The sequence below is a fragment of the Panthera uncia genome, chromosome C2 (genome assembly GCF_023721935.1).
Source record: "Panthera uncia isolate 11264 chromosome C2, Puncia_PCG_1.0, whole genome shotgun sequence".
NCBI lineage: Eukaryota > Metazoa > Chordata > Mammalia > Carnivora > Felidae > Panthera > Panthera uncia.
In genome coordinates this window covers 135,758,787-135,772,269 of record NC_064810.1, presented here as the reverse complement: position 1 = coordinate 135,772,269, position 13,483 = coordinate 135,758,787, and the positions used below count along the sequence as shown (strand labels likewise).

Sequence of the window (13,483 nt, the reverse complement as noted above, 5' to 3'; positions counted from 1 at the left end):
ACTCATAGCCCTAAGACCCAACATTTTGCTAAATTTCATTTCACTTGATCTTAGCCAAAAGGCCAAGAAGCGTTTGCTAAATACCATTTCAATTAAAAAGCAACATTCAGGGTACCTGGGTGTCTCAGTCTGTTGAGCTTATGACTACGGCTTAGGCCATGATCTAGTTCATGGGTTCGAGGCCCACATCGGTGTTTGTGTGACAGCAGAGAGACTACTTTGGATGTTCTGTCTCCTTTCTCTCTCTCTCTCTCTCTCTCTGTCCCCATCCCACTCACTCTCTCTCTTTCTCTCTCTCTGTCCCCATCCCACTCACTCTCTCTCTTTCTCTCTCTCAAGAATAAATAAACTTTATTTATTTATTTACTATTTATTTGTTTGTTTGTTTATTTATTTATTTATTTAAAGCAACATCATCCAAGGGGTATCTAGGTGGCTCAGTTGGTTAAGCATCTGACTCTTCATTTCCGCTCAGGTCATGATCTCAGGATTGGTGAGATCTGTTTGGGATTCTCTCTCTCCTTCTCTCTCTACCCCTCCCCCGTTTACGATGCACAGGTTTGCACGCTGTCTCTCAAAATAAATAAACATTTAAAACAATAACATACAAAGGGAATTATAATTTATTTGCCTACTAAAAATTGTTTAATGAAAAATATATATTAATGGTAGGATATAAATATACTTTTATAAGAAAATTTCCATTTCATAAAGAATCTTTGTTAGTGAAATTTTTCATTCTCTGGAGGTCAGAACACTTGAAAAGAGCAGAATCCATCTTTTTATCTGTAAAAGGATTTAATTTTAACCATCCTGGATGAATGAAAGCCTATTAAAAAATGAAAAGAAAAGAAAAACACCAACCAAAGAACTTTCTTTCTTAATGATAGTATTATATATAGCCTAAATTATTCATGCTGTAGTTTAAAGTCATGTATTATTATTCTTTCATTAAGAGAAATGGACAGAAGCTGAAAACCACCTTCAATTTAATAATATTCCTTTATATATTTTAAGACTTATTAAGATTCTTCTTTGTCTTTTTTAGGTCAAAGAAAACTAATTTGTTATAATTTAAATTTATGAATCCACTATCTAATATTTAATGGATTTTCACATCTCTTCTTAGACCTGTATTCATATTAATCATGTCTCTATTTGGAGCTTAAATCCGAATATCATGCATCTGAGAAACATGAATATAATGAAATCTGTACTAATCTCTTAGACACAAAAAAGAACACCTTCTGTTTATGTGTATAGCTATGTTTTGTTTCAAATTTACCACCTATACATAACTTTTTATTTACAACAACTGCCATAATTTAACAAAGTCATTTAAAACGTGGATTATTTTTACTGGGTGTAGAATTCTTGAATTCTACAAACTTAACAGTCTTCAAGCTTATTCTGATAATGGAAAAAATATGTTAAATGGTACCAAAGTAAAACTATGTAGTTTCAGCTTATTTTATAAAATTGTTTTTAGTTTTATCTTATTTTTAAATCGATTTCTACTACTCTCTAGGGTTGACAGTGATACATTAATCAATGTATTTTGTATAGCAAATACACTTTCATTTTATATGGCAGATATGAACAATTTGTGGATCCCTACATTGATGTGTTGAGTGTGTGAAACCAAATCCAGACTCTGAACGGAAGATTGTCATATATAATTAATGATGTCTGTCATGGATGTACATCAGGTCATTTAGATCTTTGTGGGGGAAATTATTTATTTTTCTATTTGTTTTACTCAAATATGTTTTATATGTGTGGGGGATCAGATAGCTGGGATGTCTTAAACGGAAGCATTTAAGAAAGATATGACTTAAACCATTTTTTTAAAAGCTTGTGGAACTTTTTCTTAATTCCTTGGAATTAAGAAAAATTCCTAATGTTACTATTAATTAATACAGAAGAGTTACTTGATGTATTAGTTATCTATTGCTGTGAACTGAAGAGCTTAAAACAGCTCAGATTTATTACCCCATAGCTTCTGAGCATCAAGAGTCCAGCCATTGTTCAGCTAGGTTCTCTGGGTCCTCTGCAAGCTTGCAGCTGATGGCCAAAAGGGAAAGGTGAAACATAAGGTGTCTCTGATTGGCTGGTTGAAATACTCTTACCCAGAGTAAATAATCCAGTGACATACCAATTACACTGTGTGGGTGAGGGCTTAAGAGTTTTGGAGCAAACAGCTCTAAACAAAACGTATCATCTGAGAGCACAGGGCTAATGGCTACCTGAAATAATGAAGAAGAAAGCTGATTAAGGGAAGTCGTGACAGACCTTTTGATTCCTTTTGGTTTCTAGAAGTTGGTTACCAAGACATCAGCCAAAGCTGTGGTCTCATCTAAGGTTGGACTGGAGAAGAAACCACGTCCTCACTCATGTGTTTGTTGGTACCATTCAGCTGCTTATGAGGGCCTCAGTTTCTTTCTGGCTGTTGGCCAGAGACTACCCTAAGTTCCTTGCCAAGTGGACCTGTCCATAGGGAAGCTCATTACTTGGCAGCTTGCTTTTTCAAAGCTAGCAAGGGAAAGAAAGTTTCTGTTCATATAATGGGAGTCACATCTCCTCTCACATAACATAATAATGCCTTTATAATTACATACATCCCATCACCTCTACCATGTTCTATTGGTGGGAAGCAAGTTATGGGTTCTGCCTACACTCCAGGGGAGTAGACTATGCAGAGGTCTGACTACTATGAGTTAGGTATCATGGGGGCTATCTTAGAGCATTGTCTGCCACAGTTGGAATGCACATATCTTTTCGGGGAACTTTCTCTTGATACGAGAAAATATTTTTATGTAGTCTGTAGATATTCTGAATTATCAGTAGTATCTCCCCTAATCCTCTGATACCAGGGTGGGCGTGTGTGAAAGGAAACATTGAGCTAAGTGATTATGTCATTAATAAGAATGGTTATGGTAAAACTGCATGCATATCACAAGAAAGTCCATATTATAAAAAAAACTAGACATGGACAATAGCCGAAATCCCAAAAATATCAAACTGTTTTATTAAATTTTTTAAAAGTGTTTTAATTTAATTTTGAGAGAGGGAGAGAGAGAGAGACAGAGTATAAGCTGGGGAGGGGCGGAGAGAGAGGGAGGCACAGAATCCAAAGCAGGCTCCACGCTCTGAGCTGTCTGCACAGAGCCTGATGCGGGGCTCGAACTCACGAACCATGAGATCATGACCTGAGCTGAAGTCGGCACTTAACCGACTGAGCCACCCAGGTGCCCTCAAAATGTATTTTCAGAATATAGAGTCCATGAAGAAAAAAAGAAAAAGAAAATCCTGGGACTTAAGGCATGAATAAGAGCTGTCTCTTAAAATAAATAAAGCTGTTTCTTAAATGAACAGCTCAAGCATCCAACTGCAGAATTTGCAAACCTAAATCTTAACTGCAATAAATACCAGAATTTTACTCTTCCCTTAGCATGTAACCGATCGTTAAGTCATCCTCAAGTCAATATAATCTACATTTTCACCCTCTCTCAAACTTGCAGAAGACTAGAATGTTTGCTTTGTGGGTGTGCTACTCTCCCAGGTGCTTAAAGGAATGGTATACACAAAGGAGGTGCTTTAATAAATATGTCGAATCACTTTTCAGTGAGCTTCTGGTTTCCTCCTTCCTTCCCTTGCAGAATTTTTTGCCAGATATAAGCCCAAACAATCTCTCTCTAATTTAGGTCTTCAGAAGTTTTTCTGGGGTAAACTACTCTTTAAGTTTTATATAAGCTGTTTTAGATGCAAAGCAGGATACAAATGAAAGCTAAGATACTTGGTTCATTCTCAAGGGAACAGGGTTCGTATTTAAAATAGTATCATAGAAACATACATCCTGAGAACTCAAGAGCATGGCTCATAATCCAGCCTCAATTACCCTGAGAGCATAGCAGAGATACTGGGTGGCATAAATCCAGGGGGCCGGGTTTTGCCCTGAAGTCATGACTGATTTACGAAGAGATTCCTAAAAAAAAAAAAAAAAAAAAAAAAAAAAGTCAGAATATAGGAAAATATCTGTGTCTTGTTTGTAAAAAAATATAGTAATGAAGTTTTTTCATAGGACTTTGAAACTTTAAGGGATGACATTAATTACATTGGAATTGGAGATACATCCAACTACAGAAAATAGGTTTGAATAGAATGCCTTTTATAAAAAAATAAGAATTGCCTTTGTTTTCATTTTTGAGATTAAACTATGAGCTCTTGTTTGGTCTCAGAGATTCTAGCCATGATTTCATTCTAGTCACTAAGAATAAGGTAGAATTTTCTTTATCTGAGTACTCAAAATAGAAATGGCTGATGCTGAGTTTACAATTCTAAAAGCCCACTGCCTGAGAAAGAGAAAGGAATATATTTAAAAGTTTCATTCTGTATCTCATCCTGACATTCCCAGTTTAATTTCTGCATGTGAATCCTTGAATATTTAGTAAGCCTTCCTTCACCTTGTGAAAACCATAATCTTCTTGAAACTGACAAACTTGGTTTAATGCCATGATGTAATAAAAACTGTAATTGAAATAATAATCCATTAACCTTGACTTGTCTCGTGTAATCTTCTATAATATCATTTTCCTATCATAAAGGTAAGATAATGCTAATTAAAGTGTACTCATTTTTAAAGCTCCACAGTGATACTTAAATCAGAAAACTATATAAAACAGTTGCTGCTCATTAATAGAGAACTTAAAGTAACATATGATGATGATTCTATTGATTTAGATTGTCTCCTTTTCTGTGCCATTCCTCTAGTTTATTTTGCCTGATTTTTGGAGCTAGATTTTGGTGAATTTATGTGGAATTAATTAGATATACTGTGTATATATTGCATGCCACTAAAACTAAATATTGTATATATGAATATGTGTGGATGTATTATATATTTACAAAATTACAGTAATGCTATTTTTATGCCTAGTGTTATGGGAATGTCGATACTGTAGATTTAATTTTAAATTCATACTGCTCTCTAGTGGGGAATGAGATCAATGCAAAATTGTTCTTGTGTTGGTACTTTATAGCACTAATTGTAGACTATTTACAACTTTGATATTGAAATGTAGAATACTGTGATCTATAATTTTCTCAAAGGTGAAATGCTAGAAATGTAGTTTATCTGTTATGCATATAACGTACATATTTAATATTTAACCATTACAGTAAAATACAGTACTTTAAAAATTAGTCCTGAAAACAGAGGAAACTTGACTATTGAATTCATTTGATTTCTTGCAGCTCATTTGGAATACCTGTATCTATATAAGTAGAGATGTAACTTATGCCATTTAAATCCCAATTCAAGGAAATGTTGACTAAAAGTTAATCCCTCATTTTCTGTACCAAGAAAATAATGGCCAATTTTCTTTCATAAATTTCAAGATTGAGGATTAGATTTTAGAATATTTACTTATTATGTTTCATATTTGATCCTAATTTCAAGAAGCAACTTTATTGAAAACTTTGATAACAATGTTTGTCATTGTTAGAATCAGCTTTCAGGTACCTCATGGCTGTTTTATTTTTTTCAAAGTTATTTCAAATTAAATGAGGGTTTTTAAAATCCATTTATAATATTGTCTCTGGAAATTTTATTCCAAGTAATCACGATCCAGTCATATAGCAGTAGCATAGTATTATTTTTCTAAGTATTTTGCTGCATGAATACTTATTCAAGATCTTCACATCTTTTCTCTAATTTTTAACATGACCTTTGAAAGGTTTCTTCAGAATGATTTCTTACAGTTGCAGTTGTAAGATCATATTCTCACAAATAACGATGAAGTATTTGTTATATTTTTTAGCTTCTATTTTTTATTGAGCCGGTCAATTAGTCATACAAGAATGCACTACGAACTCTATAAGAATTTGTACAGATTATACAAAGTACAATTTCTTTTTAGGGAAATGGTCTAGAATTACATGTCCTCACCCAAAAGTACTTTTCTTTTTTTTTCATGGTAAAGCAATTGAGAAAACTTTTTGAAGTGTAATAAACTTTTTAGGAATTTAATATCAGTAGATTCTTCCTTTCAGTATGATAATTTTTTTGGGTACCTGGGGGTCAGTCATGCGTCTTAACTCTTCTTGACTTTGGCTCAGATTATGATCTCGCAGTTTGTGAGATCATTGGGCTCGCTCTGCACTGATGGTGCAAAATATGCTTGAGATTTTCTGTCTCCTTCTCTCTCTGCCCCTCCTGTATCACTGACTCTCTCTCGCTCTCTCCCTCTCTCTCTCAAAAATAAATAAGCTTAAAAAATAAAAAAAATTTTAAAACAAACTTTATCTTACACTTGAACAATATTTAGATCTTTACTTTTATTTCCTCAAAGAAACTGATTTTGAAGAAATAGGCAAAATTTATCACTTGTTGTCCATGTATAAGTATTATCAAAACTCAAAGAATTAAAGCTGCTTATCAATTGAACTTGGGAGTTCTATTTTATTTTAGTAGCTAGCTGTTACATTATTTATCATCTGTATCACCATGGCATATCTATAGATCATATGTTTATTTATTTTCACCTATATGACAAATAATTGCTAGATATATGGTCATACCTAAGTTTCTAAGGGGATTTTTAGTGTTTGGTATTTGGTTGTGTCACTATTTATGGAAGCAGGTCTGTGCTAAATGTGTTCGATATTTATAAGTCCCTATCTGTTTCATTTAAAAAAAAATTCTATGACAGGAGAAGCCACTGAAAAACCAATAATATTTTAGTTTAGTTTATTGATGCCATTTACTATTGTATGATTTTATAGGTCATTTGTAAAACCCTTTTTAAAGTATGGTTTATTGTGCTCTAAACTGCCTGTTGGCAGATGTCATCTCCTGTCACTTGATATTATTGTAGAACCTTAAGTTTCTTGAAGAATTTAAAGGCTTGTCATTTTGATAAGGTAGCAGATCCAAGAATAAGAGATAAAGGCAATCATGGGCAAGAGAATGGAACCTTGCTTGTTAACTTTGAAACAAAACACTGACATCATCTTTAGAGAAAGTTTTCCACTCAATTAAATTAGGTTTGTTCATCAAATAATATACACTCCTGTAAATGTTTCTAATTTATATTAATGGTTGTTGATTGTTGTGGTAGAGTTTAAATACTAACCAAAAATGGACTTTTGGAATTCTTAATTATATGGAGATAGGTTGGATAACACTCTGTGTGTGTGTGTGTGTGTGTGTGTGTGCGCGCGCGCAAGCGTGTGTGCAAATAGCTCGTTCTTAATTTTGATTGAACTAATCGTAAATAGACAAAAGGCCTCAGTTAAGGTTAAGGTGTGTTAAATTTTTCATTTAAGGGTTAGTTGGTTATTTTTTAAATTTTATTTTAGATAGAGCACAAGCAGGGGGGAAGGGCAGAGAGAGAGAGAGAAAGAAAATTTTAAGCAGGTGAGCTCAATCCCACAACCCTGGGATTATGAGCCAAAATCAAGAGTCGGACGCTCAATCTATTAAGCCACCCAGGCACCTGGTTGGTTAGTTATTTAATAGGCAAATTGAATTAGAGAAAAATGGCTTGGAACCATGATCCATGTTGGATTTCCCAGACTTTCCTGTCTGAATTGCATTTACCTCCCCAGTCACATGCAGTCATATGGGCCTTTCATTCAGGGATATGAAGCCTTTATACTTTAAGTTCACATGTGGTAGCTGAGAAGATAAGAGAATGTAATTTTGAGTGAATTTGAAATACAGAGTCGTGATGGTGGGCCATACATGAGGCCTTGATCCTTTCCCTCACCCTCCCATTCACACAATCACACAGCTTATTTTCATGCTTGGAGATAAATGAACAAGGGATGCATAAAAGAAGAGAAGCTTCTTTCTTAGTTCCTTCCCAGACTACCAACATTCTAAAGAAATTCCTGTTTTATGCATCAAGGAGAGAGACCAAAAAAAAAAAAAAAAAAGTAAGTCCCTGACCTATTCCCAATCTAAAATAAATAATATTTTTATTTTAAAATAGTTTTAGTTTTGAATTTTTAATGCTTATTTATTTTTGAGAGAGAGAGAGACAGAATGTGAGTTGGGGAGTGGCAGAAAGAGAGGGAGACACAGAGTCCAAAGCAGGCTCCAGGCTCTGAGCTGTCAGCACAGAGCCTGACGTGGGGCTCAAACCCACAAACTGCAAGATCATGACCTGAGCCAAAGTTGGATGCTTAACCGACTGAATCACCCAGGCACTCCTAAAATAGTTTTAATTTTGTCGAAAAGTTGCCAAGTTAGTAGAGTTCCCCTATACCCCACCCACCCAGTTTCTTTCATTGTTGACAGATTAGTATGGGTGATTTGTCACAACTAATGGACTAATAATAATGCATTAATATTAATGAAACTCCATACTTTATCTAGATTTTATTATTATTATTTTTAGCCAGTATTATTACTCTCTTCCTGGACCCCATCCAGGATACCACCTTTCATTAAGTTTTCTTACTTCCCTTGGCTCCTCTGGGGTGTGATGATTTCTCAAACTTCCTTATTTTTGATGACCTTGACAGTTTTCAGGAGTAAGTGTCAGGTATTTTTGTAGAATGTCTTGCATTTTGTTATTGTCTGAAATTTTCTCATGCTTGGACTTGGGTTATGTATTTTTGTGAAGAGGATATGCAGAGGTGAAATACCATTCTCAACGTGTCATATCAAAGATACTTGCTGTCACCCTGACTTATCACTGTTGTTAGCCTTGATTACATTGCTCAGGTAGTGGTTGTCAATTTTCTCCACTGTACTTTTTTCCTCTTTCTGTACTCTATTATTTGGAAGCAAGTCACTAAGTATAGCCTACACTTAAGGCATATAGAGTTATATTCCGTCCCCCCCTGGGGGAGGATAACTATTTAAATTACTTGGATTACTTTTTTATAGGGGGTTTACATCTTCTTCCCGATTTACTTATTAATATCAGTATTTACTCATCAGTGGGTACTCATTATATACTTAAAATATGAAATACTCTATACTTTGGGATGTAATCCAATAATACAATATTTAGTTGTTCCAACTTTGGTCACTGGGAGCTCCTTCATTTGGCTCTTGTGTCCATTCTCCAACTTTTGGTTATTAATAAGTCGGGTTACACTAAACATTGGGTGCACCAGGGTTACGGACTGTCACCCTGGGGGTGGTGTGGGGAAGAAAAGATCAGCACTTTTCAGGGCAGTCTTGACACCAAAAGCTGGTGCTTTGGTACAAGTGGTGACATATCAGCTTCTACCTCAGAAGGTTCTCAACTGGGTTAACAATGTACTATAAATCAACATCAAGAACCCTCCTACCTCCCAGAAAAGTATTGTTTCCACTTTTTTTTTCAAGTTATGCTCAGATGCATTGTCTCATATAGCTTACCAAAGATGAATTCTCTTAAGTACTCTACGTTTTATGTCTATGAATCATAGGATTAATTTAAACTCTATGTCTACAAAATTTAAAACACACGCACAAGCAATTGACTAATTCCTATACTGATCATCCCTAGGATAATTCTAATCCTTAAAGCTATCACATGGTACAATCTAGATTCACATTATTGTGTTAAGCCACAGACTTTCGTAGTGTCTTCATGGATAGAGGTTAGGTGGGAAAACAATGGATGAATTGATAAAATCGTTTGGGTTCCAAGTAGTTGCATAAAGCATATGTATGACCACTGAAATTTTTCTCAATGAAACTCAAATGAGCAAAATTTCCCTTCCAGAAATGCTTTTACTATATTAGGAGTAAAAATTAGTTATGCATATTGCCTCCTATGATAGTGCCATTTGAATCATTGCTATTTTCTTGCAGATGGTATAAATGTTTTGTGATATCACACCCCAAGCATGAGAATTTATTTGGGATTTCCTTTTTTCTAGTGTTGATGCCACATAGTTAATATATCTTACTTTCTATTTCCTTTACGAGTTGTTATCCTTGCCTCTCCCCTTCCTGGTGCAAAACTGTTGACTCTGGTGACAAAGTCTTCACTTTCTCTTGTGATCTGTGAACCTCTTATGTGTAAGCAAATAAATCTCGTAGCCTTGGTAGAAAATTTCTTATCCAGTGTTTCCCCCTAATAAATTGTTGGCAGACATTCTTATTTTATGGGTCAAGGTGGAAATGTGAATCAAGGAAGAAAAGTTTTCCTTCCAAACAAATGCATATATTTATTAAAAATCATGTGTCAGAGGAGCTCATGTATTGTTTGGCCTAGTTCTGACAAACCTACCATTCATCTAGTAGGATACAGATTCCTTCTTTTTTTTTTTTTTTTTTTGGCTTATTTCTTTCAAGTACATTGAGTTTTTTTTGTAAATAATAAATGTAGTCAGTGTTCATCATGTAAAATTTTGAAAATATGGACAAGATGAAGGAAAAAACACCAACGCTAATTTCACCATTCGTAATCAGCAACTACTTGCATTTATTCTAAGTCTTATTTGTGTTTTACATAGTTATGAACATACACGTAAATTTACATGTGTGTGTTTTCTTAATTATATAGAATTTCCCATGTTGTACATTTTTCCAATCTGCTTTATTGGCTACACGATATCACAGTAATTACATATAGCATCATATATTTAATTTTTTTCATTACTTAATTATATTTGAGATAAAAGACTGTAAAAATATAAAGCAGCTCTAGAAAAAACAGTTTTGGAACAATCTGAATACAACCTGGGGTAGACACTTAAATTGCTTTTTATATATATATATATAAAGTAAAAGCTAGGGGTGCCTGGGTGGTTCAGTCGGTTAAGCGTCCGACTCTTGATTTCAGCTCTGGTCATGATCACATATCATAGGATTGAATCCCATTTGGGTTTCTGGGCTGACAGCATGCAGCCTGCTTGGGATTCTGTCTCTCCTTCACTCTCTGTCCCTCCTCTGCTCACAATCTTTCTCTCCCTTAAATAAATAAACATTTAAAAAAATAAGAAAATCTGATATCTTTAGTATATATTTTGCTTTAACTAAAATTATGTAATCATTTCACAAAATCTATTTTCTTTTAAAAATGACCACTTAAATTGTATACTTAGTATTATGTAATAGGGGCTGCCTGAGTAAGCAAGATGAAACTTCCTTTTTACAATAAGATTAACATATTTTTAAGTAAATGAGTTCCCCCCAAAAGCATGGATTATATACTTAAAATATTTTACTTCTTTTGGAAATTAGATACTTGAACATCCTTTAAGTTTCAAGTATTAGGTATTTGGCTTGATTTAGCAGATCAATTTTGATTGTTCAAATAATCTTGGCATTTGTTATCTCATTCGCCTGATGCCAAAACACATGACCTTCTTATCATTATTAGTAACTTGAATAATGATAAGGACCATCCTCGTCTTGCATATCATTTTATCTCCAGCACCTAGGAGATTGCCTGCCACACAGTGGGCAGTTAACAAATGCATATTGGGGTGCCTGGGTGGCTTAGTCGGTTAAGCCTCCAACTTCAGTTCAGGTTATGATCTCACAGTTGGTGAGTTCAACCACACATCAGGCTCTGTGCTGACAGCTCCGTGCCTGGAGCCTGCTTCAAATTCTGTGACTCCCTCACTCTCTGCCCCTCCCCAACACATGCTCTGTCTCTCTCTCTCTCTCTCTCTCAAAAATAAACATTATATACATTATATACAAAAATAAACATTATATAAAATTTTTAAAAAGTGGATGTTAAAATAATTGTCTTCCTCTGCCAATATTTTCAAAGAGAATAAAATAAATCTTTGAAGAATCTGGAAAATTAGAATGGAGAAATCAAATCTGAGCCATAAGAGTTATGCAGAGTCCCATGTAGTGAAAGCACAGAAAAATTTTAGAAAGGAGCCATTGTTTTAAGTAATTTGTAAATGAATAGTAAAATATGTATTGCAATAGTTAATTGTTACTATCATAAGGCCAGGGGTCCTGGGATTGTCAGTGGCCCTTTTCTCTTGGATTTGAGTATACAAAGCATATATTTGTCCAAAAATAATATATTCCATTGTAATCCTTTAATAAGTTACACTTTTTTGCACCCCCTGTTTATGAAGATATCTTGGGTATTCAAAATTTCTTTTGTGTTCCAGGTGTAAAAGATACAATTTTAGGTATTGAAACAGTTTGAGCATTTTTGTTTGTGTAGGATGTATCTATCCAGATGTGACTTTACATAACTGGCAAGGAATATAAAAATAAGAGACTGTTATTTAGTTGAGTCTAAAGGGAAATATTCAGTACTCAAACATATGCTAGAGAACAAGATGACAAATAATTTGTGTTTTGGAGATTAATAAAACGGAATGCTTACCCCACCTATACCATTTATTTGCTCTGTGACCCTGGACAAGTTATTTAACTGATCTAAACCTTAGTTTCCTCAGCTATGAAACAGGAAAATCTATAGTGCCTATTCTGTTGTTAGGATAATTGAATGAGGTCACGCCTGCTAAACCCTTGTCAGACATTTAACACACTATTTGACATAGAAAAAACAAAGTGAAATATTTGTCATTTATATTCCATTAAAGAAGCTATCCACTTTTAGGTAGTATGAAAATAACCTACTGAAATGGGAGAAAGTTAAAAATGTGAATTCTTATTATCTAGAACAGTGCTCATTTGCTAACCCATTCAGTACTGTGAAAGAATCCAGAAGTCTTGGTCAGCCTATCCATAAATTTCTTTGCACCCCTAGATTTCACAAGTGCACAAGATGGAGAGAGTGAGGCTGAATTTTTACCTGATGACTTTGAAGAAAAACCAGAAAGAGAAAAGAAACATACCAATTTTACTTTGTGCAACGTTTGTAACATTCAGCTGAATTCTGCAGCTCAAGCACAAATCCACTACAATGGCAAATCACATCAAAAGAGATTAAAACAACTGAGCAATGGGATGCTGAAAAATGACAATGGTAAGTTTTTCTAAAAATATATTCTTCATTTTACATCGCCGACTTAAGTTATTTGTGTACCTGCAGATGTAAAGATAAAAGAGTGGGTTAATCTATTTTTAAAACCAAGATAGAACATTACATAAAAGCTTGATTGGCATACTACATTAAAATAAATAATCTTTCACAGTGTTTTGGATGAAAAGAGGAACTTTTCTTTGTTGTGTATAGTTAATTGCATTAGGATTGTGATCATGACCCTGCAAGGTATTTATTTGATATAATTTGAAAAAGTCGACATTGGAGTTTCTTGATGTTTGCCTTTAATGTAGTTTTTTGGAAATGGATATCCTTTAAAAGAATAATGTTAAAGTTTTTGTTTGTTCTTGCATGTTAGGGGCTTCAATAAGTTAGTAAGATTGCAGTTTGAGAAAAATACACATCTTCTCAAGTAGGTGTTTTAACAATAAAGTACGATCCGTCACTACTTACAGATTGTTTAAATTTTCTAGGCGAAACTTATGGTTTGTTTAATCATTTTAGAATACTTTTTGATAGTGTATGTTGGTTGGCTTTTGGAGTAAAGAGAT

General features: G+C 34.2%; 1 protein-coding gene across 3 annotated transcripts in view; it reads left to right on the top strand.

Moving 5' to 3' along the window:
• The window catches only part of ZNF385D (zinc finger protein 385D), a 1,296,755-nt gene that overhangs the window by 610,015 nt on the left and 673,257 nt on the right, over nt 1-13,483 (top strand). For all 3 annotated transcript variants that reach the window (XM_049629860.1, XM_049629861.1, XM_049629864.1), the window contains one exon: nt 12,696-12,914. In XM_049629860.1, the coding sequence (XP_049485817.1) occupies nt 12,696-12,914 (219 nt within the window). The remainder of the gene's footprint in view (nt 1-12,695; nt 12,915-13,483) is intronic.